Source organism: Coloeus monedula, assembly GCF_965178545.1.
Source record: "Coloeus monedula genome assembly, chromosome: 33".
Classification (NCBI taxonomy): Eukaryota; Metazoa; Chordata; class Aves; order Passeriformes; family Corvidae; genus Coloeus; species Coloeus monedula.
Genome location: NC_138813.1, coordinates 2,014,096 through 2,040,764, shown reverse-complemented (window position 1 = coordinate 2,040,764; position 26,669 = coordinate 2,014,096). Strand labels below are relative to the sequence as shown.

The 26,669-nt window shown below is 56.2% G+C and overlaps 1 protein-coding gene across 1 annotated transcript in view; it reads left to right on the top strand.

The window, feature by feature from the left end:
* The window catches only part of HNRNPUL1 (heterogeneous nuclear ribonucleoprotein U like 1), a 51,667-nt gene that overhangs the window by 4,479 nt on the left and 20,519 nt on the right, over positions 1–26,669 (top strand). The window contains exons 4-12 of the mRNA XM_082299660.1: positions 193–378; positions 2,119–2,192; positions 2,276–2,415; positions 3,821–3,920; positions 8,700–8,812; positions 12,326–12,592; positions 14,954–15,076; positions 19,255–19,383; positions 23,119–23,287. Of these exons, the coding sequence (XP_082155786.1) occupies positions 193–378; positions 2,119–2,192; positions 2,276–2,415; positions 3,821–3,920; positions 8,700–8,812; positions 12,326–12,592; positions 14,954–15,076; positions 19,255–19,383; positions 23,119–23,287 (1,301 nt within the window). The remainder of the gene's footprint in view (positions 1–192; positions 379–2,118; positions 2,193–2,275; positions 2,416–3,820; positions 3,921–8,699; positions 8,813–12,325; positions 12,593–14,953; positions 15,077–19,254; positions 19,384–23,118; positions 23,288–26,669) is intronic.

The following is a 26,669-nucleotide window of genomic DNA, read 5'->3' as shown; positions in this document are numbered from 1 at the left end:
CCCTCCCCCTCCGGGGGGCTACGGTGCCCCCCCTCCCCCCCCTCCCCCCCCCTCGGGCTACCCCGCCCCCAATTACAGCGCCCCCCCCCCAAATTACAGCGCCCCCCCCCCAAATTACAGCGCCCCTCCCCCCCCTAATTACGGCGCCCCTCCCCCCCCTAATTACAGCGCCCCTCCCCCCCCCAATTACAGCACCCCCCCCAATTACTCCGCGCCCCCCCCCTCCTTCAACGCCCCCCCCCCTTACGCCGCCCCCCCGGGGGGGGGTGGGGCCAATTTTGGGGGGGGTCCCGACCCCCCCCGGCCCCCCCCGAGCCGGAAGCGCCCGTTCGAGGAGCCGCGGGGGAGGGGCTACTACGAGCACCGCGAGGAGAAGAGGTGAGGGGAGACCCCCCCCCAAAATTAACATCCCCCCCCTCCCCAGAGAGCGATTTTGGGGTGGGAACCCCTCTCCCAAATTGGGGTGGGAACCCCCCAGATTTGGGGTTGGAACCCTCCCAAATTGGGGTTGGGACCCCCCTGGATTTGGGGTTGGAGCCCTCCCAAATTGGGGTTGGGAACCCCCTGGATTTGGGGCTGGGACCCCCCCAGATTTGGGATTGGAACCCTCCCAAATTGGGGTTGGGACCCCCCCAGATTTGGGGCTTTGACCCCCCCAGATTTGGGGTTGGAACCCTCCCAAATTGGGGTTGGGACCCCCCCAGATTTGGGGCTTTGACCCCCCCACCCCAATTTGGTGTTGGAACCCTCCCAATTTGGGACTGGGACCCCCCCAGATTTGGGGCTGGAACCCCCCCGGATTTGGGATTGGAACCTTCCCAAATTGGGGTTGGGACCCCCCAGATTTGGAGCTTTGACCCCCCCCAAATTTGGGCTGAAACCCCCCAGATTTGGAGCTTTGACCCCCCAGATTTGGGGTTGGGACCCCCCAGATTTGGAGCTTTGACCCCCCCAAGTTTGGGCTGGGACCCCCCCAGATTTGGGGCCGGGACCCCCCCAGATTTGGGGCTGGGACCCCCCAGATTGGGGCTTTGACCCCCCAAGTTTGGGCCGGGGCCCCCCCTAATTCACCCACCCCCCCCAGACCTCAATTTGAGGGGCTGAACCCCCCCCCCCAATTTGGGGTTGGAACCCCCCCGGATTCAGGGCTGGGACCCCCCAATTTGGGGCTGGGGCCCCCAAGATTTGGGGCTGGGACCCCCAAGATTTGGGGCTGGGACCCCCCCAAATTTGGTACCTGACCCCCCAAATTGGGTCCCTGACCCCAAATTTGGTACTTGACCCCCCAAATTGGGTCCCTGTCCCCAAATTGGGTCCCTGTCCCCAAATTTGAGTCCCTGACCCCAATTTGAGTCCCTGCCCCCCAAATTCAGGTCCCTGCCCCCCCAAATTCAGGTCCCTGCCCCCCAAATCGAGTCCCTGCCCCCCAAATTCAGGTCCCTGCCCCCCAAGTTCAGATCCCTGCCCCCCCAAATCGAGTCCCTCCCCTCAAATCGAGTCCCTGTCCCCCAAATGGAGTCCCTGACCCCAAATGGAGTCCCTGTCCCCCAAAATGGAGTCCCTGCCCCCCAAATTCAGGTCCCTGTCCCCAAATGGAGTCCCTGCCCCCCCAAATTGTGTCCCTCCCCCCAAATGGAGTCGCTGCCCCCCCAAATTGTGTCCCTCCCCCCCCAAATGGAGTCCCTGCCCCCCAAATGGAGTCCCTGTCCCCAAATGGAGTCCCTGTCCCCAAATGGAGTCCCTGCCCCCCCAAATTGTGTCCCTCCCCCCAAATGGAGTCTCTGACCCCCCAAATTGTGTCCCTCCCCCCAAATGGAGTCGCTGCCCCCCCAAATTGTGTCCCTGCCCCCCCAAATTGTGTCCCTCCCCCCAAATGGAGTCCCTGCCCCCCCAAATCGAGTCCCTCCCCCAAATTGTGTCCCTGCCCCCCAAATGGAGTCGCTGCCCCCCCAAATGGAGTCCCTGACCCCCAAATGGAGTCCCTATCCCCCAAATCGAGTCCCTCCCCCAAATTGTGTCCCTGCCCCCCCAAATCGAGTCCCTCCCCCAAATTGTGTCCCTGTCCCCCCAAATGGAGCCGCTGTCCCCGCCCTCACCCCGCCTGTCCCCGCTGCGCAGGGGCCGCTCGCCGCAGCCGCCGGCTGAGGAGGAGGAGGAGGACTTTGACGACTCCCTGGTGGCCGTGGACACCTGTGAGCGCCCCGTGCCACCCTCGGTGCCACCCTCGGTGCCACCAGCGGTGCCACCAACGTGCCCTCGGTGGTGTCCCCCGCAGACAACTGCGACCTGCACTTCAAGGTGGCCAGGGACCGGTACAGCGGCTACCCACTGACCATCGAGGGCTTCGCCTACCTGTGGTCAGGGGCCAGGGCCACCTACGGCGTCCGGCAGGGCCGGGTGTGCTACGAGATGAAGGTGAGGGGACAGGGATGGGGACAGGGGGACAGGGACAGGGGGACAGGGGTGGGGACAGGGATGGGGATGGGGACAGGGATGGGGACAGGGATGGGGACAGGGATGGGGACAGGGGACAGGGATGGGGACAGGGACAGGGATGGGGACAGGGATGGGGACAGGGGACAGGGATGGGGACAGGGATGGGGACAGGGGGACACGGGGATGGGGACAGGGACAGGGATGGGGACAGGGATGGGGACAGGGGAGCAGGGATGGGGACAGGGATGGGGACAGGGATGGGGACAGGGATGGGGACAGGGACAGGGGGACAGGGATGGGGATGGGGACAGGGATGGGGACGGGGATGGGGACAGGGGAGCAGGGATGGGGACGGGGGACAGGGATGGGGACAGGGGGACATGGGGATGGGGACAGGGGGACACGGGGATGGGGACAGGGATGGGGACAGGGATGGGGACAGGGGGACACGGGGATGGGGACAGGGATGGGGACAGGGGGACACGGGGATGGGGACAGGGGGACACGGGGATGGGGACAGGGGGACAGGGATGGGGACAGGGGAACAGGGATGGGGACAGGGATGGGGACAGGGATGGGGACAGGGGGACACGGGGATGGGGACAGGGATGGGGACAGGGATGGGGACGTGGGGACAGGGATGGGGACAGGGGGACACGGGGATGGGGACAGGGACAGGTGCCAGTGCTGGGTGACAGTGACAGTTTGTGGTGGCAGAGCTGGGTCCCGGTGGCAGTGCCAGGACGGGGTGACAGTGACAGGGCACAGTGACGGTGCCAGGGCACAGTGACGGTGATGGCTGATGGTGCCAGGGCACAGTGACGGTGACAGGGCACAGTGACAGTGACAGGACAGGGTGACAGGGCACAGTGATGGTGACAGGATGGGGCGACAGCGATGGCTGACGGTGACAGGGCACAGTGACGGTGCCAGGGCACAGTGACAGTGACAGGACCCGGTGACGGTGCCAGGGCCCGGTGACAGCGATGGCTGACGGTGCCAGGGCCCGGTGCTGCTCATGGTGACAGCGACAGGCGCTGGGGACAGGTCCCAGGGGCAGTGCCAGGTGTTGGTGACAGTGCCGGGTCTTGGTGCCAGCTCTGTGTCCCCGTGCCAGCTCCTGGTGCCAGCTCTGTGTCCCGGTGCCACCTCCTGGTGCCAGCTCTGTGTCCCGGTGCCACCTCCTGGTGGCACTGCTGGGTCCTGGTGGCACTGCCGGCTCCTGGTGCCAGCTCCTGGTGGCACTGCTGGGTCCTGGTGGCACTGCCAGGTCCTGGTGCCGGCTCCTGGTGGCACTGCTGGGTCCTGGTGGCACTGCTGGGTCCTGGTGCCGGCTCCTGGTGGCACTGTGGCAGTCACGGTGCTGTGCCCGCTGTGCCCGCAGGTGATGGAGGAGATCTCGGTGCAGCACCTGCCGTCCTCGGAGCCCGACCCCCACGTGGTGCGCGTGGGCTGGTCCCTGGACTCGTGCAGCACCCAGCTGGGTGAGTGCCCAAAATGGCCCCAAATGGCCCCAAAATGGCCCCAAATGGCCCCAAAATGGCCCCAAATGGCCCCAATGTCCCTGGACTCGTGCAGCACCCAGCTGGGTGAGTGCCCAAAATGGCCCCAAATGGCCCCAAAATGGCCCCAAATGGCCCCAATGTCCCTGGACTCGTGCAGCACCCAGCTGGGTGAGTGCCCAAAATGGCCCCAAATGGCCCCAAATGGCCCCAATGTCCCTGGACTCGTGCAGCACCCAGCTGGGTGAGTGCCCAAAATGGCCCAAAATGACCCAAAATGGCCCCAAAATGGCCCCAAATGGCCCCAGTGTCCCTGGACTCGTGCAGCACCCAGCTGGGTGAGTGCCCAAAATGGCCCAAAATAGCCCAAAATGGCCCAAAATGGCCCCAAATGGCCCCAATGTCCCTGGACTCGTGCAGCACCCAGCTGGGTGAGTGCCCAAAATGGCCCAAAATGACCCAAAATAGCCCAAAATGGCCCCAGTGTCCCTGGACTTGTGCAGCACCCAGCTGGGTGAGTGCCCAAAATGGCCCCAACTGGCCTCAAAATGGCCCCAAAATGTCCCGAAAATGGCCCCAAAATGTCCTCAGTGTCCCCAAAGTGTCCCCAAATGTCCCAAAATGGCCCTAAAAGGCTGCAAAATGGCTCCAAAATGTCCCCAAAAGTCCCCAAAATGGCTGCAAAATGTCCCCAAATGTCCCAAAATGTCCCCAAAATGTCCCCAAAGTGTCCCCAAATGGCCCCAAAATGTCCTCAAATGCCCCAAAATGTCCTCAAATGCCCCCAAATGGCCCCAAAATGGCCCCAAAAGGCCCCAAAAGTCCCCAAAATGTCCTCAAATGGCCCAAAATGGCCTCAAATGGCCCCAAAATGGCCCCAAATGGCCCCAAACATCCCCAATGTCCCCAAAATGGCCCCAAATGTCCCCAAAAAGCCCCAAAATTTCCCCAAATAGCCCCAGAATGTCCCCAAAATGTCCCAAAATGGCCCCAAAGTGTCCCCAAAATGTCCCCAAATGGCCCCAAAAGGCCCCAAAATGTCCCCAAGTGTCACCTCCCCCCAGAATTTTGGGGTCCCTAAAGGGAATTTTGGGGTCCCTAAAGGGAATTTTGGGGGCCCTTTAAGGAATTTTGGGGAATTTTGGGGTCCTTAGAGGGGATTTTTGGGATTTTGGGGTCCCCAGTAGGGAATTTGGGGTCCCTAAAGGGATTTTTTGGGGTCTCTACAGGGATTTTTGGGAATTTCTGTGTCCCTAAAGCGAATTTTTGGGGATTTTGGGGTCCCTCAAGGGAATTTTTGGGATTTCAGGGTCCCTAAAGTGAATTTTTGGGAGTTTTTGGGGTCTCTACCGGGAATTTTGGGTCCAAAGGTGGCAATTTTGGGATCCCTAAAGGGAATTTTTTTTGGGTTTTGGAGTCCCTGAAGAGAATTTTTTGGGGAAATTTTGGGTCCCTAAAGGGAATTTTGGGGAATTTTTGGGGTCTCCACCAGGAATTTTGGGGTCTGAAAAAGGGAATTTTTGGGGGGAATTTTGGAGCCTCTAAAGGGAATTTTTTGGGATTTCGGGGGCCCTGGGTGAAATTTTTTGGGGAATTTTGGGATCCCTAAAGGGAATTTTTTGGGGGGAATTTTGGATCCTCTAAGGGGAATTTTTTTGTGGAATTTTGGGGTCCCTAAAGGGAAATTTTTTGGGGAATTTTGGGGTCCCTAAAGGGAATTTTTTGGGGATTTCGGTGTCCCGGGGTGGAATTTTTGGGGGATTTTGGGGTCCCTTTATGGAATTTTTGGGGGATTCCGGTGTCCAAGGGTGGAATTTTTTGGGGAATTTTGGGTTCCTAAAGGGAATTTTTTTGGGAATTTTGGGGTCCCTAAAAGGAATTTTTTGGGAATTCCGGTGTCCCTGGGTGGAATCTTCTGTGGATTTTAGGGTCCTTAAAGGGAATTTTTTTGGGGGGGAATTTTGGAGTCCCTAAAGGGAATTTTTTGGGGAATTTCGGGATCCTGAAAGGGAATTTTTTGGGAATTTCGGTGTCCCTTTATGGAATTTTTTGGGGATTTCAGGGATTTTGGTGATCCGGGGTGGAATTTTTTGGGGATTTTGGGGTCCCTAAAGGGAATTTTTGGGGGAATTTGGGGATCCCGAAAGGGAATTTTTTGGGAATTCCGGCGTCCCGGGGTGGAATTTTTTGGGGGATTTTGGGATCCCTTTATGGAATTTTTTGGGAATTCTGGTGTCCCGGGGTGGAATTTTTGGGGGATTTGGGGGTCCCTTGATGGGATTTTTGGGGGATTTGGGGGTGTCGGTGACGGGTCCCTTTATGGGATTTTTGGGGAATTCCGGCGTCCCGGGATGGAATTTTTTGGGGGATTTTGGGGTCCCTTTATGGATTTTTTTGGGGATTTTGGGGTCCCAGGGTGGAATTGCTTGGGGATTTCGGGATCCCTTTATGGAATTTTTTGGGGGATTCCAGTGTCCCGGGGTGGAATTTTGGGGGGATTTCGGGATCCCTTTATGGAATTTTTTGGGAATTCCGGTGTCCCGGGGTGGGATTTTTGGGGGATTTTGGGGTCCCTTTATGGGATTTTGGGGGATTTGGGGGTGTTGGTGACGGGTCCCTTTATGGGATTTTGGGGGGATTCCGGTGTTCCTGGGTGGGATTTTTGGGGATTTTGGGGTCCCTTTATGGGATTTTGGGGGATTTGGGGGTGTCAGTGACGGGTCCCTTTATGGGATTTTGGGGGATTTGGGGGTGTTGGTGACGGGTCCCTTTATGGGATTTTGGGGGGATTTGGGGGTGTTGGTGACGGGTCCCTTTATGGGATTTTGGGGGGATTTGGGGGTGTCGGTGATGGGGTCCCTTTATGGGATTTTGGGGGGATTTGGGGATGTTGGTGACGGGTCCCTTTATGGGATTTTTGGGGGATTTGGGGGTCCCTTTATGGGATTTTTGGGGGGATTTGGGGGTGTTGGTGACGGGTCCCTTTATGGGATTTTGGGGGGATTTGGGGGTGTTGGTGACGGGTCCCTTTATGGGATTTTGGGGGGATTTGGGGGTGTTGGTGACGGGTCCCTTTATGGGATTTTTGGGGGATTTGGGGGTCCCTTTATGGGATTTTGGGGGGATTTGGGGGTGTCGGTGATGGGGTCCCTTTATGGGATTTTGGGGGATTTGGGGGTCCCTTTATGGGATTTTGGGGGGATTTGGGGGTGTCGGTGATGGGTCCCTTTATGGGATTTTGGGGGGATTTGGGGGTGTTGGTGACGGGTCCCTTTATGGGATTTGGGGGGATTTGGGGGTGTCGGTGATGGGGTCCCTTTATGGGATTTTTGGGGGGATTTGGGGGTGTTGGTGACGGGTCCCTTTATGGGATTTGGGGGGATTTGGGGGTGTCGGTGATGGGGTCCCTTTATGGGATTTTGGGGGGATTTGGGGGTGTTGGTGACGGGTCCCTTTATGGGATTTTTGGGGGGATTTGGGGGTGTCGGTGACGGGTCCCTTTATGGGATTTTGGGGGGATTTGGGGGTGTTGGTGACGGGTCCCTTTATGGGATTTTTGGGGGGATTTGGGGGTGTCGGTGACGGGTCCCTTTATGGGATTTTGGGGGGATTTGGGGGTGTTGGTGACGGGTCCCTTTATGGGATTTTTGGGGGGATTTGGGGGTGTCGGTGACGGGTCCCTTTATGGGATTTTGGGGGGATTTTGGGGTGTTGGTGACGGGTCCCTTTATGGGATTTTGGGGGATTTGGGGATGTTGGTGACGGGTCCCTTTATGGGATTTTTGGGGGATTTTGGGGTCCCTTTATGGGATTTTTGGGGCATTTGGGGATGTTGGTGACGGGTCCCTTTATGGGATTTTGGGGGGATTTGGGGGTGTCGGTGACGGGTCCCTTTATGGGATTTTGGGGGATTTGGGGGTGTTGGTGACGGGTCCCTTTATGGGATTTTGGGGGGATTTGGGGGTGTCGGTGACGGGTCCCTTTATGGGATTTTGGGGGATTTGGGGGTGTTGGTGACGGGTCCCTTTATGGGATTTTGGGGGGATTTGGGGGTGTCGGTGATGGGGTCCCTTTATGGGATTTTGGGGGATTTGGGGGTGTCGGTGACGGGTCCCTTTATGGGATTTTGGGGGGATTTGGGGGTGTCGGTGACGGGTCCCTTTATGGGATTTTGGGGGGATTTGGGGGTGTCGGTGACGGGTCCCTTTATGGGATTTTTGGGGGATTTGGGGGTGTCGGTGACGGGTCCCTTTATGGGATTTTGGGGGGATTTGGGGGTGTCGGTGACGGGTCCCTTTATGGGATTTTGGGGGATTTGGGGGTGTCGGTGACGGGTCCCTTTATGGGATTTTGGGAGGATTTGGGGGTGTCGGTGACGGGTCCCTTTATGGAATTTTGGGGGGATTTGGGGGTGTTGGTGACGGGTCCCTTTATGGAATTTTGGGAGGATTTGGGGGTGTTGGTGACGGGTCCCTTTATGGGATTTGGGGGGATTTGGGGGTGTTGGTGACGGGTCCCTTTATGGGATTTTGGGGGATTTGGGGGTGTTGGTGACGGGTCCCTTTATGGGATTTGGGGGGATTTGGGGGTGTTGGTGACGGGTCCCTTTATGGGATTTTGGGGGGATTTGGGGGTGTCGGTGACGGGTCCCTTTATGGAATTTTGGGGGGATTTGGGGGTGTTGGTGACGGGTCCCTTTATGGGATTTTGGGGGATTTGGGGGTGTTGGTGACGGGTCCCTCCCCCTCTCGGGGTGCGCAGGGGAGGAGCCGTTCTCCTTCGGCTACGGCGGCACCGGCCGCAAGTCCAGCAGCGGCCGCTTCGAGAGCTACGGCGAGCCCTTCGGCGAGAGCGACGTCATCGCCTGCCTGGCCGTGAGTGAGCCCGAGGGACCCCTGAGTGACCCCTGAGTGACCCCTGAGTGACCCCCGAGTGACCCTGAGTGACCCCTGAGTGACCCCTGAGTGACCCCTGAGTGACCCCTGAGTGACCGCTGAGTGACCGCTGAGTGACCGCTGAGTGACCCCCGAGTGACCCTGAGTGACCCCTGCGTGACCGCTGAGTGACCCTGAGTGACCCTGAGTGTGACCCCGAGTGACCCCTGAGTGACCGCTCAGCGACTCCGAGTGACCCTGAGTGACCCTGAGTGACCACTGAGTGTGACCCCGAGTGACCGCTCAGGGACCCCGAGTGACCCTGAGTGACCGCTGAGTGACCCCTGCGTGACCGCTGAGTGACCCCGAGTGACCGCTGAGTGTGACCCTGAGTGACCCCTGAGTGTGACCCTGAGTGACCACTGAGTGACCGCTGAGTGTGACCCCGAGTGACCCCTGAGTGTGACCCTGAGTGACCGCTGAGTCACCGCTGAGTCACCGCTGAGTCACCGCTGAGTGTGACCCCCGAGTGACCGCTGAGTGACCCCGAGTGACACTGAGTGACCACTGAGTGTGACCCCGAGTGACCCCTGAGTGACCCCGAGTGACCGCTCAGGGACCCCGAGTGACCCGTGAGTGACCACTGAGTGTCCCCTGAGGGTGACCCTGAGTGACCCCTGAGTGACCCCAAGTGACCGCTGAGTGACCTCTGAGTGACCCTGAGTGACCCCTGTGTGACCTGAGTGACCCTGAGTGACCCCTGAGGGTGACCCCGAGTGACCCCTGAGTGACCACTGAGTGTCCCCGGAGGGTGACCCTGAGTGACCCTGAGTGACGAGTGACCCCTGAGTGACCCTGAGTGACCTCTGAGTGACCCTGAGTGACCCCCGAGTGACCCCTGAGTGACCCCGGATTTGGGGATTTTGGGCCATTTTGGCATTTGAGGTTTTTGTCTCTCCCGCTTTCCCTCGTTTGCCCCATTTTTCACTGGTTTTTCCTTTTTTTTCCTGTTTTTCCCCATTTTTTCACCGTTTCCCCCATTTTTTTCCCATTTTTTCCCCATTTCCCCCCATTTTCCCATTTTTCCCCATTTTTCCCTGTTTTTTCCCCTCCTTTCCTCCCATTTTCTTGGCCATTTTTTCCCGGTTTTCCCCCATTTTTCCCCATTTTTTCACCGTTTCCCCCATTTTTTGGCCATTTTTTCCCCATTTCCCCCATTTTTTCCCCATTTCCCACCATTTTTTCCCATTCTTCCCTGTTTTTCCCCATTTTTCCCATTTTTTCACTGTTTTTCCCCATTTTCCCCCCATTTTTCCCCATTTTTTCCTCATTTCCCCCCATTTTTTCCCATTTTTCCCTCTTTTTCCCTCCTTTTCCCTCCTTTTCCCCGTTTTTTCCTGTTTTTTTCCTGTTTTTCCCCATTTTCCCCATTTTTCCCCATTTTCCCCCACTTTTTCCCACTTTTCCGTTTTTCCTCATTTTCCCCGTTTTCCCCCATTTTTTCCCATTTTTTCACTGTTTTCCCTCATTTTTTCCAATTTTTTCACCCTTTTCCCCCATTTTCCCCCATTTCTTCCCCATTTTTTCCCCATTTTTCCCCGTTTTTTTCTGTTTTTCCCCGTTTTTTCCCCATTTTTTTTCCCTTTTTTCCCATTTTTCCCCATTTTCCCCGTTTTTCCCCATTTTCCCCCATTTTTTCCCCATTTTTCCCCGTTTTTTTCTGTTTTTCCCCATTTTTTCCCCATTTTTTTCCCCTTTTTTCCCATTTTTCCCCGTTTTCCCCTTTTTTCCCCATTTTATCACCTTTTTTCCCTGTGTTTTCCCATTTGTTCACTCTTTTCCCCATTTTTTCCCTGTTTTCCCGATTTTTCCCCATTTTTCCCCATTTTTCCATTTTCCCTTTTTTTCACTGGTTTTCCCCATTTTTTGGCCATTTTTTCCTATTTTTTCCCCATTTTTCCCCCATTTTCCCCCATTTTTTCCCCTTATTTCACCGTTTTTCGCATTTTCCCATTTTCCCCCATTTTTGGCCATTTGTTCCCATTTTTCCCCCGTTTTCCCCATTTTTTCCCCATTTCCCCTATTTTCCCCTTTTTTCCCCATTTTCCCGCCAGTTTTCCCCATTTCTTGGCCATTTTTCACTCTTTTCCCCGGGTTTTCCCATCCCCCCCCCCCCCATTTTTTCCCATTTTTCCCATTTTTTGGCCATTTTTTCCCATCTTTTCCCATTTTTTCCCATTTTTCCCCATTTTCCCCCTTTTTTCCCCATTTCCCCCCGTTTTTGGGGCATTTTTTCCCATTTTCCCTGGTTTTCCCTGGTTTTCCCTGTTTTTTCTTGTTTTTCCCTGTTTTTTTCTGTTTTTCCCTGTTTTTTCCTGTTTTTTAGTTTTTTCCCTTTTTTTCACTGCTTTTTCCTGTTTTTCCCCATTTTTTGCCCATTTTTAACCATCTTTGCCCATTTTTCCCCATTTTCTTGCCATTTTCCCCCTTTTTTTGGCCTTTTTTTCCCATTTTTTCCCCTGTTTCCCCCCATTTTTGGGGCATTTCCCCCCCCATTTTTTCCCGTTTTCTCCCGTTTTATCATCTCTTTTTTCCCTGTTTTCTCCCCCATTTTTTCAGTTTTTTCCCCATTTTTCCCCATTTTTTCCCCGTTTTTCCCCATTTTTCCCCATTTTTTCCCCATTTTTCCCCGTTTTTCCCCGTTTCCCCCAGGATTTCGAGGCGGGCGAGGAGCTGGAGCTCTCCTTCCTCAAGAACGGCCCCTGCCTGGGCTCTCCCTCACTCTGAGGGCGCCTCATTTCCCATTTTTTCCCCATTTTTTCCCCGTTTTTCCCCATTTCTCCCCATTTTTTCACCCTTTTCCCCCATTTTTCCCCGTTTCCCCCAGGATTTCGAGGCGGGCGAGGAGCTGGAGCTCTCCTTCCTCAGGAGCGGCCCCTGCCTGGGCTCTCCCTCACTCTGAGGGCGCCGCATTTCCCATTTTTCCCCATTTTTTCCCCGTTTTTCCCCATTTCTCCCCATTTTTTCCCCATTTTTCCCCATTTTTTCCCCGTTTTTCCCCATTTCTCCCCATTTTTTCACCGTTTTTCCCCGTTTTTCCCCGTTTCCCCCAGGATTTCGAGGCGGGCGAGGAGCTGCAGCTCTCCTTCCTCAGGAGCGGCCCCTGCCTGGGCTCTCCCTCACTCTGAGGGCGCCGCATTTCCCATTTTTTCCCCATTTTTTCCCCGTTTTTCCCCATTTTTCCCCATTTTTTCCCCATTTTTCCCCATTTTTCCCTGTTTTTCCCCATTTTTCCCCGTTTTTTCACCGTTTTTCCCCATTTTTCCCCGTTTCCCCCAGGATTTCGAGGCGGGTGAGGAGCTGGAGCTCTCCTTCCTCAAGAACGGCCCTGCCTGGGCTCACCCTGGGCTCTCCCTCACTCTGAGGGCGCCGCATTTCCCATTTTTTCCCCGTTTTTCCCCATTTTTCCCCATTTTTTCACCGTTTTTCCCCGTTTTTCCCCGTTTTCCCCAGGATTTCGAGGCGGGCGAGGAGGTGGAGCTCTCCTTCCTCAAGAATGGCCACTGGCTGGGCGTGGCGTTCCGCGTGCCCAAGGAGTCGCTGGGTGGCCGCGCGCTCTTCCCCCACGTGCTGGTCAAGAACTGCGCCGTGGAGTTCAACTTCGGCCAGCGGCCGGAGCCCTTCTGGCCACTGCCCGCCGGCTTCACCCTCATCCAGCACCTGCCCCTCGGCCAGCGGCTGCGCGGCACCCTGGGGCCCAAGAGCAAGGCCGAGTGCGAGGTGGGGACCTTGGGGACACCATGGGGACATTGGGGACACCTTGGGGACCTTGGGGACACCTTGGGGACATTGGGGATATCATGGGGACATCCTGGGGACACCTGGGGACAGCACCTGTGGGGCACCCTGGGGCCCAAGAGCAAGGCCGAGTGCGAGGTGGGGACACCCTGGGGATACCTTGGGGACATTGGGGACACCCTGGGGACATCCTGGGGCACCCTGGGGACATCCTGGGGCCCAAGAGCAAGGCCGAGTGCGAGGTGGGGACGTCGGGGACACCTTGGGGACATCCTGGGGACATCCTGGGGACACCTTGGGGACATTGGGGACACCTTGGGGACATTGGGGACACCCTGGGGACATCCTGGGGCCCAAGAGCAAGGCCGAGTGCGAGGTGGGGACGTCGGGGACACCTTGGGGACACTCTGGGGACACTCTGGGGACACTCTGGGGACATTGGGGACACCCTGGGGACATCCTGGGGACACCCTGGGGGCCTTGGGGACACCTTGGGGACACCTTGGGGACACCTTGGGGACACCCTGGGGACATCCTGGGGACATGGGGACAGCACCTGTGGGGCACCCTGGGGCCCAAGAGCAAGGCCGAGTGCGAGGTGGGGACACCCTGGGGACATCATGGGGACACCCTGGGGACACCCTGGGGACACCCTGGGGACACTTTGGGGACATCCTGGGGACACCCTGGGGGCCTTGGGGACACCTTGGGGACACCTTGGGGACACCTTGGGGACACCCTGGGGACATCCTGGGGACATCCTGGGGACATTGGGGACACCCTGGGGACATTGGGGATATCATGGGGACATCCTGGGGACATTGGGGACATCATGGGGACATCCTGGGGCCCAAGAGCAAGGCCGAGTGCGAGGTGGGGACGTCGGGGACACCTTGGGGACACTCTGGGGACATTGGGGACATCATGGGGACATTGGGGACACTCTGGGGACACTCTGGGGACACTCTGGGGACATTGGGGACATCCTGGGGACATTGGGGACACTCTGGGGACACTCTGGGGACATCCTGGGGACATGGGGACAGCACCTGTGGGGCACCCTGGGGCCCAAGAGCAAGGCCGAGTGCGAGGTGGGGACCTTGGGGACACCTTGGGGACATCATGGGGACATTGGGGACACCCTGGGGACATCCTGGGGCCCAAGAGCAAGGCCGAGTGCGAGGTGGGGACGTCGGGGACACTCTGGGGACACTCTGGGGACATTGGGGACACCCTGGGGACACTCTGGGGACATTGGGGACATCCTGGGGACATTGGGGACACCTTGGGGACATTGGGGACATTGGGGACACCCTGGGGACATCCTGGGGACATGGGGACAGCACCTGTGGGGCACCCTGGGGCCCAAGAGCAAGGCCGAGTGCGAGGTGGGGACCTTGGGGACATTGGGGACACCTTGGGGACATTGGGGACATCCTGGGGACATTGGGGACATCCTGGGGACATCATGGGGCCCAAGAGCAAGGCCGAGTGCGAGGTGGGGACGTCGGGGACACCTTGGGGACACCTTGGGGACATCCTGGGGACACCCTGGGGACATTGTGGACACCCTGGGGACATCCTGGGGACATTGGGGACACCTTGGGGACACTCTGGGGACATTGGGGACACCCTGGGGACATCCTGGGGACACCCTGGGGACCTTGGGGACATCCTGGGGACATTGGGGACATCCTGGGGACATTGGGGACACCCTGGGGACCCTGGGGACACCCTGGGGACATCCTGGGGACACATTGGGGACATTGGGGACATCCTGGGGACATTGGGGACATCCTGGGGACATCCTGGGGCCCAAGAGCAAGGCTGAGTGCGAGGTGGGGACGTCGGGGACACCCTGGGGACACTCTGGGGACACCCTGGGGACATTGGGGACATCGGGGACACCCTGGGGACATTGGGGACATCCTGGGGACATTGGGGACACCTTGGGGACACTCTGGGGACATCCTGGGGACACCCTGGGGACATTGGAGACTTTGGGGACACCCTGGGGACATCAGGGACATCCTGGGGGCACCCTGGGGACACCCTGGGGACACCCTGGGGACATTGGAGTGGGGGACTCTGGGGTGGCTGTGGGGTGGCCCTGGGTGGCCCTGGGGGTGTCCCATCCCCGAGGTGACCCCGAGGTGACCCCGAGGTGACCCCAGGGTGTCCCTGTCCCCCCAGATCCTGATGATGCTGGGGCTGCCGGGGTGGCTCTGAGGGACATTGGGGTGGGTCACAGGGACATTGGGGTGGCTCTCAGGGACATTGGGGTGGCCCTGGGTGGCCCTGGGGGTGTCCCATCCCCGAGGTGACCCCGGGGCGTCCCCCCAGATCCTGATGATGGTGGGGCTGCCGGCGGCGGGGAAGACGACGTGGGCGGTGAAGCACGCGGCCGCCAACCCCGGCAAGAAGTACAACATCCTGGGCACCAACGCCATCATGGACAAGATGAGGGTACGGGATACTGGGGATACTGGGATGGACTGGGGACACTGGGACATCCTGGGCACCAACGCCATCATGGACAAGATGAGGGTACGGGATACTGGGGATACTGGGATGGACTGGGGACACTGGGATGGGACACTGGGGACACTGGGATGGGACACTGGGGACACTGGGACATCCTGGGCACCAACGCCATCATGGACAAGATGAGGGTACGGGACACTGGGGATACTGGGATGGACTGGGGACACTGGGACATCCTGGGCACCAACGCCATCATGGACAAGATGAGGGTACGGGACACTGGGGATACTGGGATGGGACTGGGGACACTGGGATGGGACACTGGGGACACTGGGACATCCTGGGCACCAACGCCATCATGGACAAGATGAGGGTACGGGACACTGGGGATACTGGGATGGACTGGGGACACTGGGATGGGACACTGGGGACACTGGGACATCCTGGGCACCAACGCCATCATGGACAAGATGAGGGTACGGGATACTGGGGATACTGGGATGGGACACTGGGGACACTGGGATGGACTGGGGACACTGGGACATCCTGGGCACCAACGCCATCATGGACAAGATGAGGGTACGGGATACTGGGGATACTGGGATGGACTGGGGACACTGGGACATCCTGGGCACCAACGCCATCATGGACAAGATGAGGGTACGGGACACTGGGGATACTGGGATGGGACTGGGGATACTGGGACATCCTGGGCACCAACGCCATCATGGACAAGATGAGGGTACGGGATACTGGGGATACTGGGATGGGACACTGGGGACACTGGGATGGACTGGGGACACTGGGACATCCTGGGCACCAACGCCATCATGGACAAGATGAGGGTACGGGACACTGGGGATACTGGGATGGGACACTGGGGACACTGGGACATCCTGGGCACCAACGCCATCATGGACAAGATGAGGGTACGGGATACTGGGGATACTGGGATGGGACACTGGGGACACTGGGATGGACTGGGGACACTGGGACATCCTGGGCACCAACGCCATCATGGACAAGATGAGGGTACGGGACACTGGGGATACTGGGATGGACTGGGGACACTGGGATGGACTGGGGACACTGGGACATCCTGGGCACCAACGCCATCATGGACAAGATGAGGGTACGGGACACTGGGGATACTGGGATGGGACACTGGGGACACTGGGACATCCTGGGCACCAACGCCATCATGGACAAGATGAGGGTACGGGATACTGGGGATACTGGGATGGACTGGGGACACTGGGATGGACTGGGGACACTGGGACATCCTGGGCACCAACGCCATCATGGACAAGATGAGGGTACGGGACACTGGGGATACTGGGATGGGACTGGGGATACTGGGACATCCTGGGCACCAACGCCATCATGGACAAGATGAGGGTACGGGATACTGGGGATACTGGGATGGGACTGGGGACACTGGGATGGGACACTGGGGACACTGGGACATCCTGGGCACCAACGCCATCATGGACAAGATGAGGGTACGGGATACTGGGGACACTGGGATGGGACACTGGGGACACTGGGACATCCTGGGCACCAACGCCATCATGGACAAGATGAGGGTACGGGATACTGGGGATACTGGGATGGGACACTGGGGACACTGGGATGGGACACTGGGGACACTGGGACATGCTGGGCACCAACGCCATCATGGACAAGATGAGGGTACGGGACACTGGGGATACTGGGATGGGACTGGGGACACTGGGATGGGACACTGGGGACACTGGGACATGCTGGGCACCAACGCCATCATGGACAAGATGAGGGTACGGGACACTGGGGATACTGGGAGGGGACTGGGGACACTGGGATGGGACACTGGGGACACTGGGACATCCTGGGCACCAACGCCATCATGGACAAGATGAGGGTACGGGACACTGGGGATACTGGGATGGGACTGGGGACACTGGGATGGGACACTGGGGACACTGGGACATCCTGGGCACCAACGCCATCATGGACAAGATGAGGGTACGGGACACTGGGGATACTGGGATGGGACACTGGGGATACTGGGGACACTGGGACATCCTGGGCACCAACGCCATCATGGACAAGATGAGGGTACGGGACACTGGGGATACTGGGATGGACTGGGGACACTGGGATGGGACACTGGGGACACTGGGATGGGACACTGGGGACACTGGGACATCCTGGGCACCAACGCCATCATGGACAAGATGAGGGTACGGGACACTGGGGATACTGGGATGGGACTGGGGACACTGGGATGGGACTGGGGACACTGGGACATCCTGGGCACCAACGCCATCATGGACAAGATGAGGGTACGGGACACTGGGGATACTGGGATGGGACTGGGGATACTGGGACATCCTGGGCACCAACGCCATCATGGACAAGATGAGGGTACGGGATACTGGGGATACTGGGATGGGACTGGGGACACTGGGATGGGACACTGGGGACACTGGGACATCCTGGGCACCAACGCCATCATGGACAAGATGAGGGTACGGGACACTGGGGATACTGGGATGGGACTGGGGACACTGGGATGGGACACTGGGGACACTGGGACATCCTGGGCACCAACGCCATCATGGACAAGATGAGGGTACGGGACACTGGGGATACTGGGATGGGACTGGGGACACTGGGATGGGACACTGGGGACACTGGGACATCCTGGGCACCAACGCCATCATGGACAAGATGAGGGTACGGGACACTGGGGATACTGGGATGGGACTGGGGACACTGGGATGGGACACTGGGGACACTGGGACATCCTGGGCACCAACGCCATCATGGACAAGATGAGGGTACGGGACACTGGGGATACTGGGATGGACTGGGGACACTGGGATGGGACACTGGGGACACTGGGACATCCTGGGCACCAACGCCATCATGGACAAGATGAGGGTACGGGACACTGGGAGGGGACTGGGGACACTGGGATGGGACACTGGGGACACTGGGATGGACTGGGGACACTGGGACATCCTGGGCACCAACGCCATCATGGACAAGATGAGGGTACGGGATACTGGGGACACTGGGATGGACTGGGGACACTGGGATGGACTGGGGACACTGGGATGGGACACTGGGGACACTGGGAGGGGACTGGGGTCACTGGGATGGGACACTGGGGACACTGGGATATCCTGGGCACCAACGCCATCATGGACAAGATGAGGGTACGGGATACTGGGGATACTGGGATGGATTGGGGACACTGGGATGGACTGGGGACACTGGGATGGGACACTGGGGACACTGGGATGGGACTGGGGACACTGGGATGGACTGGGGACACTGGGATGGGACACTGGGGACACTGGGACATCCTGGGCACCAACGCCATCATGGACAAGATGAGGGTACGGGATACTGGGGACACTGGGAGGGGACTGGGGACACTGGGATGGGACACTGGGGACACTGGGAGAGGACTGGGGATACTGGGATGGGACACTGGGGACACTGGGATGGGACACTGGGGACACTGGGAGGGGACTGGGGACACTGGGATGGGACTGGGGTCACTGGGATGGGACCCTGGGGACACTGGGATGGGACACTTTGGACACTGGGATGGGACACTGGGGACACTGGGACGGGACTGGGGTCACTGGGAGGGGACCCTGGGGTCACTGGGATGGGACACTGGGGACACTGGGATGGGACTGGGGACACTGGGATGGGACACTGGGGACACTGGGACGGGACTGGGGTCACTGGGATGGGACCCTGGGGTGGCTCTGAGGGTGTCCCAGGCGTGTGACAGCCCTGAGGTGACCCCAATGTCCCCCCGTGCCCAGGGGATGGGGCTGTGGGTGCAGCGGAGTTGTGCCGGACACTGGGATGGGACTGGGGACACTGGGGGACACTGGGGTGACTCAGGGTGCCACTGGGGTGGCACTGGGGTGACACTGGGGTGGCACTGGGTGGCACTGGGTGTGGTTGATGCCCAGGTGATGGGGCTGCGGTGGCAGCGGAACTACGCCGGCCGCTGGGACGTGCTGATCCAGCAGGGCTGGGACTGGGGACACTGGGGGACACTGGGGTGACACTGGGGGGCACTGGGGTGACTCAGGGTGCCACTGGGGTGGCACTGGGTGGCACTGGGTGGCACTGGGTGTCCCTGTGCCCAGGTGATGGGGCTGCGGCGGCAGCGGAACTACGCCGGCCGCTGGGACGTGCTGATCCACCAGGCCACGCAGTGCCTGAACCGCCTCATCCAGATCGCCGCCCGCAAGCGCCGCAACTACATCCTGGACCAGGTGCCAGCCTGGGCTCCTGTGCCCACCCTGGGCTCCTGTGCCACCCCCCGGGATCCCTGTGCCCATCCTGGGGTCTCTGTGCCACCCCCTGGGGTCCCTGTGCCCATCCTGGACCAGGTGCCACCCTGGGGTCCTGTGCCCACCCCCTGGGGTCTCTGTGCCACCCCCTGGGGTCCCTGTGCCACCCCCTGGGGTCCCTGTGCCCATCCTGGACCAGGTGCCAGCCTGGGGTCCTGTGCCCACCCTGGGGTCCCTGTGCCACCCTCTGGGGTCTCTGTGCCACCCCCTGGGGTCCTCGTGCCCATCCTGGGGTCTCTGTGCCACCCCCTGGGCTCCTGTGCCACCCCCTGGGCTCCTGTGCCACCCCCTGGGGTCCTGTGCCCATCCCGGGCTCCCTGTGCCCACCCTGGGGTCTCTGTGCCCATCCTGGACCAGGTGCCAGCCTGGCATCCCCGTGCCCACCCTGGGGTCCCTGTGCCCACCCTGGCATCCCCGTGCCCATCCCTGGGGTCTCTGTGCCACCCCCTGGGGTCCTCGTGCCCATCCTGGGGTCTCTGTGCCACCCCCTGGGCTCCCTGTGCCCTCCTGGGCTTCCTGTGCCCATCCCGGGCTCCCTGTGCCACCCTGGGCTCCCTGTGCCCATCCCGGGCTCCCTGTGCCACCCTGGGCTCCCTGTGCCCATCCCGGGCTCCCTGTGCCCACCCTGGGGTCCCCATGCCCATCCTGGGGTCCCCGTGCCCACCCTGGGGTCTCTGTGCCACCCCCTGGGGTCTCTGTGCCACCCCCTGGGGTCCCTGTGCCCACCCTGGGGTCCCTGTGCCCACCCTGGGCTCCCTGTGCCACCCTGAGGTCCCTGTGCCCATCCCAGGTATTTCCCTTTCCCTTTTCCCAAATTTCCCCTTTTCCACCCCAAATTCCCCCCTTTTTTGGCTGAGCAGAACAAAAACTCCCCCAAAACCCCCCCTAGGTCCCAAGTTTTCCCAATTTCCCCCAATTTTTCCACAATTTTTCCACAATTTTTCCCCCAATTTCCCCAAGTTTTCCCCAATTTTCCCCCAATTTTTCTCCATTTTTCCCATTTTCCCCACAATTTTCCCCAATTTTCCCCCATTTGTCACATTTTTCCCCAATTTTCCCTTTTTTTTCCCCAATTTACCCAATTTTTTCCCAATTTTCTGTCATTTTTTGCCCATTTTTTCCCCGTTTTTCCCAAATTTCCCATTTTTCACCCCAGACTCTCTCCAGCTCTCCCCAGCAGCAGGAAACGCTTCCAACTCCTCCTTTCCCACCCCAAAATCTCCATTTTTCAGCCAAACCGGCTGCAAAAATTCCCAAAAATCGCTAAAAAATCCCAATTTTTCCCTGTTTTTTCCCCGTTTTTTCCCAATTTTCCCATTTTTCACCCCAGACTCTCTCCAGCTCTCCCCAGCAGCAGGAAACGCTTCCAACTCCTCCTTTCCCGCCCCAAAATCTCCATTTTTCAGTCAAACCGGCTGCAAAAATTCCCAAAAATCCCTAAAAAATCACAATTTTTCCCCGTTTTTTTCCCATTTTTTCCCCTTTTCACCCCATTTTTTCCCGTTTCTCCCCATTTTCACCCCAGACCAACATGTACAGCTCAGCGCAGCGGCAGAAGATGCCTCCCCAACTCCTCCTTTCCCACCCCAAAATCTCCATTTTTCAGCCAAACCGGCCTGAAAAAATCCCCAAAAATCGCTAAAAAATCCCATTTTTTTGCTGTTTTTTCCCCGTTTTTTCCCGTTTTCTCCCTTTTTCACCCCAGACCAACGTGTACAGCTCGGCGCAGCGGCAGAAGATGCCTCCCCAACTCCTCCTTTCCCACCCCAAAATCTCCATTTTTCAGCCAAACCGGCTGCAAAAATTCCCAAAAATCCCTAAAAAATCACAATTTTTTGCCGTTTTTCCCCTTTTCACCCCATTTTCACCCCGTTTTTTCCCCTTTTCCCTGTTTTTCACCCCAGACTCTCTCCAGCTCTCCCCAGCAGCAGGAAACGCTTCCAACTCCTCCTTTCCCACCCCAAAATCTCCATTTTTCAGCCAAACCGGCCTGAAAAAATTCCCAAAAATCGCTAAAAAATCCCCATTTTTCCCTGTTTTTTCCCCGTTTTTTCCCAATTTCCCCATTTTTCACCCCAGACTCTCTCCAGCTCTCCCCAGCAGCAGGAAACGCTTCCAACTCCTCCTTTCCCACCCCAAAATCTCCATTTTTCAGTCAAACCACCTGAAAAAATTCCCAAAAATCCCTAAAAAATCCCATTTTTTTGCTGTTTTTTCCCATTTTTTCCCCGTTTTTTCCCTTTTTTTCCCCTTTTTTCCCCATTTTTTCCCATTTTCACCCATTTTCACCCCAGACCAACATGTACAGCTCAGTGCAGCGGCGGAAGATGCCTCCCCAACTCCTCCCTTCCCACCCCAAAATCTCCATTTTTCAGCCAAACCGCCTGAAAAAATTCCCAAAAATCCCTAAAAAATCACAATTTTTCCCCGTTTTTTTCCCATTTTTTCCCTTTTTCACCCCGTTTTTTCCCCTTTTCCCCATTTTTCACCCCAGACTCTCTCCAGCTCTCCCCAGCAGCAGGAAACGCTTCCAACTCCTCCTTTCCCACCCCAAAATCTCCATTTTTCAGCCAAACCGGCTGGAAAAATTCCCAAAAATTGCTAAAAAATCCCATTTTTTTGCTGTTTTTTCCCATTTTTTTCCCATTTTTTCCCTTTTCACCCCATTTTTTCCCATTTTCACCCATTTTCACCCCAGCCCAACATGTACAGCTCAGCGCAGCGGCAGAAGATGCCTCCCCAACTCCTCCCTTCCCACCCCAAAATCTCCATTTTTCAGCCAAACCGGCTGCAAAAATTCCCAAAAATCCCTAAAAAATCCCAACTTTTTGCTGTTTTTTCCCCTTTTTTTCCCATTTTTTCCCCTTTTCACCCCATTTTTTCCCGTTTTCACCCATTTTCACCCCAGACCAACATGTACAGCTCAGCGCAGTGGCAGAAGATGCCTCCCCAACTCCTCCTTTCCCACCCCAAAATCTCCATTTTTCAGTCAAACTGGCCTGAAAAAATTCCCAAAAATCGCTAAAAAATCCCATTTTTTTGCTGTTTTTTCCCCGTTTTTTCCCGTTTTCTCCCTTTTTCACCCCAGACCAACATGTACAGCTCGGCGCAGCGGCAGAAGATGCCTCCCCAACTCCTCCCTTCCCACCCCAAAATCTCCATTTTTCAGTCAAACTGGCTGCAAAAATTCCCAAAAATCGCTAAAAAATCCCATTTTTTTGCTGTTTTTTCCCCTTTTTTTCCCATTTTTTCCCCTTTTCACCCCATTTTTTCCCGTTTCTCCCCATTTTCACCCCAGACCAACATGTACAGCTCAGCGCAGTGGCAGAAGATGCCTCCCCAACTCCTCCCTTCCCACCCCAAAATCTCCATTTTTCAGTCAAACCGGCCTGAAAAAATTCCCAAAAATCGCTAAAAAATCCCATTTTTTTGCTGTTTTTTCCCCTTTTTTTCCCATTTTCTCCCTTTTTCACCCCAGCCCAACATGTACAGCTCAGCGCAGTGGCAGAAGATGCCTCCCCAACTCCTCCCTTCCCACCCCAAAATCTCCATTTTTCAGCCAAACCGGCCTGAAAAAATTCCCAAAAATCGCTAAAAAATCCCATTTTTTTGCTGTTTTTTCCCATTTTTTCCCATTTTCTCCCTTTTTCACCCCAGACCAACGTGTACGGCTCGGCGCAGCGGCGGAAGATGCGGCCGTTCGAGGGCTTCCAGCGCAAGGCCATCGTCGTCTGCCCCACGGACCAGGAGCTGCGCCAGAGAACCATGAAGCGCACGGACGAGGAGGGCAAGGACGTGCCCGACCACGCCGTGCTCGAGATGAAGGGTGCGCTTTGGGGAGAAAAACGGGCATTTCGGGAAAAACGGGGCGAGACACGGGGAAAATGGGGGAAAAAGGGTGAAAAACGGGGAAAAAAAACGGGGAAAAAACGGCGAAAATACAGCGGAAAACGGGGGGGAAATGGGGAAAAAGCGGGGGGAGAAAAGGGGGGAAAAACAGGGAAAAATGGCAAAAAAATGGGGAAAAAATAGCGAGAAATGGGGGGGAATAGGGAAAAACGGGGGGAGAAACGGGGAAAACGGGGGAAAAATGGCAAGAAAATGGGGAAAAAAATGGGGAAAAATGGGGAAAAAATGGTGAAAATACAGCGGGAAATGGGGGGGAAACGGGGAAAAAGCGGGGGGAGAAAAGGGGCGAAAAACAGGGAAAACTGGCAAAAAAATGGGGAAAAACGGGGAAAAAATAGCGAGAAATGGGGGGGAATAGTGAAAAACGGGGGGAGAAACGGGGGAAAAAGGGCAAAAAACGGGGAAAAAATGGGGAAAAAACGGTGAAAATACAGCGGAAAATGGGGGAAACGAGGAAAAAGCGGGGGGAGAAACGGGGCGAAAACCAGGGAAAACTGGCAAAAAAATGGGGAAAAACGGGGAAAAAATAGCGAGAAATGGGGGGGAATAGGGAAAAACGGGGGGAGAAACGGGGAAAAAGGGCAAAAAACGGGGGAAAAAACGGGGAAAAATGGGGAAAAAACGGTGAAAATACAGCGGGAAACGGGGGGGAAAACGGGGAAAAAGCGGGGGGAGAAAAGGGGGGAAAACCAGGGAAAAATGGCAAAAAAAAGGGGAAAAACGGGGAAAAAATAGCGAGAAATGGGGGGAATAGGGAAAAACGGGGGGAGAAACGGGGAAAACGGGGAAAAAATGGTAAAAACCAGTGAAAAAATGGCAAAAACACAGCGAAAAACGGGGGGGAAATGGTAAGAAAATGGGAAAAAATGGGGAAAAAGGGAAAAAAAACGGGGAAAAACTGCTAAAAAGGGGGGGGAATGGGAAAAACGGAAAAAATGCTGAAAAAATGGGGAGAAACGGGGAAAAAGAGCAAAAAACGGAGAAAAGGGGGAAAAAATGGCGAAAAAATGGGGAAAAATGGGAAAATTGGAAAAAACGGGGAAATGTGATTTTTGGGGGTTTTTTGGGGGGGGTTGGAAGTTGGGGGTGGGGGGAAAGGCTGGAATTTTGGGGGATTTTGGGAGAAAAAGGAGCAATTTGGTGGCAAAGCAGGGATTTGGGGAAAAGGCTGGAATTTGGGGGGAAAAGCAGGGATTTGGGGGAAAGGCTGGAATTTGGGGGGAAAAGCAGGGATTTTGGGGGTTGTGGGGCGCGGGGAGCTGCGGGAGCGGGAGGGGAAGCGCTCGGACGAGGAGGGCAAGGACAGGCCCGAGCACGGCGTGCTGGAGATGAAGGGTGCGCTTTGGGGAGAAAAACGGGCATTTCGGGAAAAACGGGGCGAGACACGGGGAAAATGGGGGAAAAGGGTGAAAAACGGGGAAAAAAAGGGGGAAAAAACGGCGAAAATACAGCGGAAAACGGGGGGGAAACGGGGAAAAAGCGGGGGGAGAAACGGGGGGAAAAACAGGGAAAAATGGCAAAAAAATGGGGAAAAATGGGGAAAAAATAGCGAGAAATGGGGGGGAATAGGGAAAAACGGGGGGAGAAATGGGGAAAATGGGGGAAAAAGGGTGAAAAACGGGGAAAAAAACGGGGAAAAATGGGGAAAAAACGGTGAAAATACAGCGGAAAACGGGGGGGAAACGGGGAAAAAGCGGGGGGAGAAAAGGAGGGAAAAACAGGGAAAAATGGCAAAAAAATGGGGAAAAACGGGGAAAAAATAGCGAGAAATGGGGGGGAATAGGGAAAAACGGGGGGAGAAATGGGGAAAATGGGGGAAAAAGGGTGAAAAACGGGGAAAAAAACGGGGAAAAATGGGGAAAAAACGGTGAAAATACAGCGGAAAACGGGGGGGAAATGGGGAAAAAGCGGGGGGAGAAAAGGGGCGAAAAACAGGGAAAAATAGCAAAAAAATGGGGAAAAACGGGGAAAAAATAGCGAGAAATGGGGGGGAATAGTGAAAAACGGGGGGAGAAACGGGGGAAAAAGGGCAAAAAACGGGGAAAAAATGGGGAAAAAACGGTGAAAATACAGCGGAAAATGGGGGAAACGAGGAAAAAGCGGGGGGAGAAACGGGGCGAAAACCAGGGAAAACTGGCAAAAAAATGGGGAAAAACGGGGAAAAAATAGCGAGAAATGGGGGGGAATAGGGAAAAACGGGGGGAGAAACGGGGAAAAAGGGCAAAAAACGGGGGAAAAAACGGGGAAAAATGGGGAAAAAACGGTGAAAATACAGCGGGAAACGGGGGGGAAAACGGGGAAAAAGCGGGGGGAGAAAAGGAGGGAAAACCAGGGAAAAATGGCAAAAAAATGGGGAAAAACGGGGAAAAAATAGCGAGAAATGGGGGGGAAATAGGGAAAAACGGGGGGAGAAATGGGGAAAACGGGGAAAAAATGGTAAAAACCGGTGAAAAAATGGCAAAAATACAGCGAAAAACGGGGGGGAAATGGGGAAAAAGCGGGGGGAGAAACGCGGGGAAAATGGTAAGAAAATGGGAAAAAATGGGGAAAAAGGGAACAAAAACGGGGGGGAAATGGGAAAAACAGGGAAAAAACGGGGGAAAAAATAGGGAAAACCGGCAAAAAAATGGGGAAAAACCGGGGAAAAAACAGCGAGAAACGGGGGGGAAATAGGGAGAAACGGGGAAAAAACGGGGGGGGGAAACGGGGATAAAAGGGCGAAAAATGAGGGGGGAAACGGGAAAAATGGGGGAAATGGGGAAAAACGGGGAGAAAAGGTGATTTTTGGGGGGTTTTTAGGGGCAAAAATGCCAAAATAATCCCAAAAAACAAACAAAAAAATCCTCCAAAAATCCCCAAAAAAACCCCAAAAATCCCCCCAAAAATCCCAAAATATACCAAAAATCTCCCCCCAAAAAATCTTCCAAAAACCACCCAAAAAATCTCCAAAACATCCCCAAAAATTCCCAAAAAATCCCCAAAAATTCCCAAAAAATCTCCAAAAAATCCCAAAAAAATCCAAAAAAATAAAAAAAAAAAATCCCCAAAAATCCCAAAATATCTCTAGAAAATGCCCCAAAAAAATCTCAAAAAATATCAAAAAGTCACCAAAAATAAAAAAAATCCCCCCCCCAAAAAAAAATCTCCAAAAAATCCCCAAAAATCCCCAAAAAGTCGCCAAAAAATCCCTTAAAAATCCCCAAAAATTTCCAAAAAATCCCAAAAAAATCCCCAAAAATCCCCAAAAATTCCCAAAAAATCCCAAAAAATCTCCAAAAAATCTCCAAAAAATCCCCCAA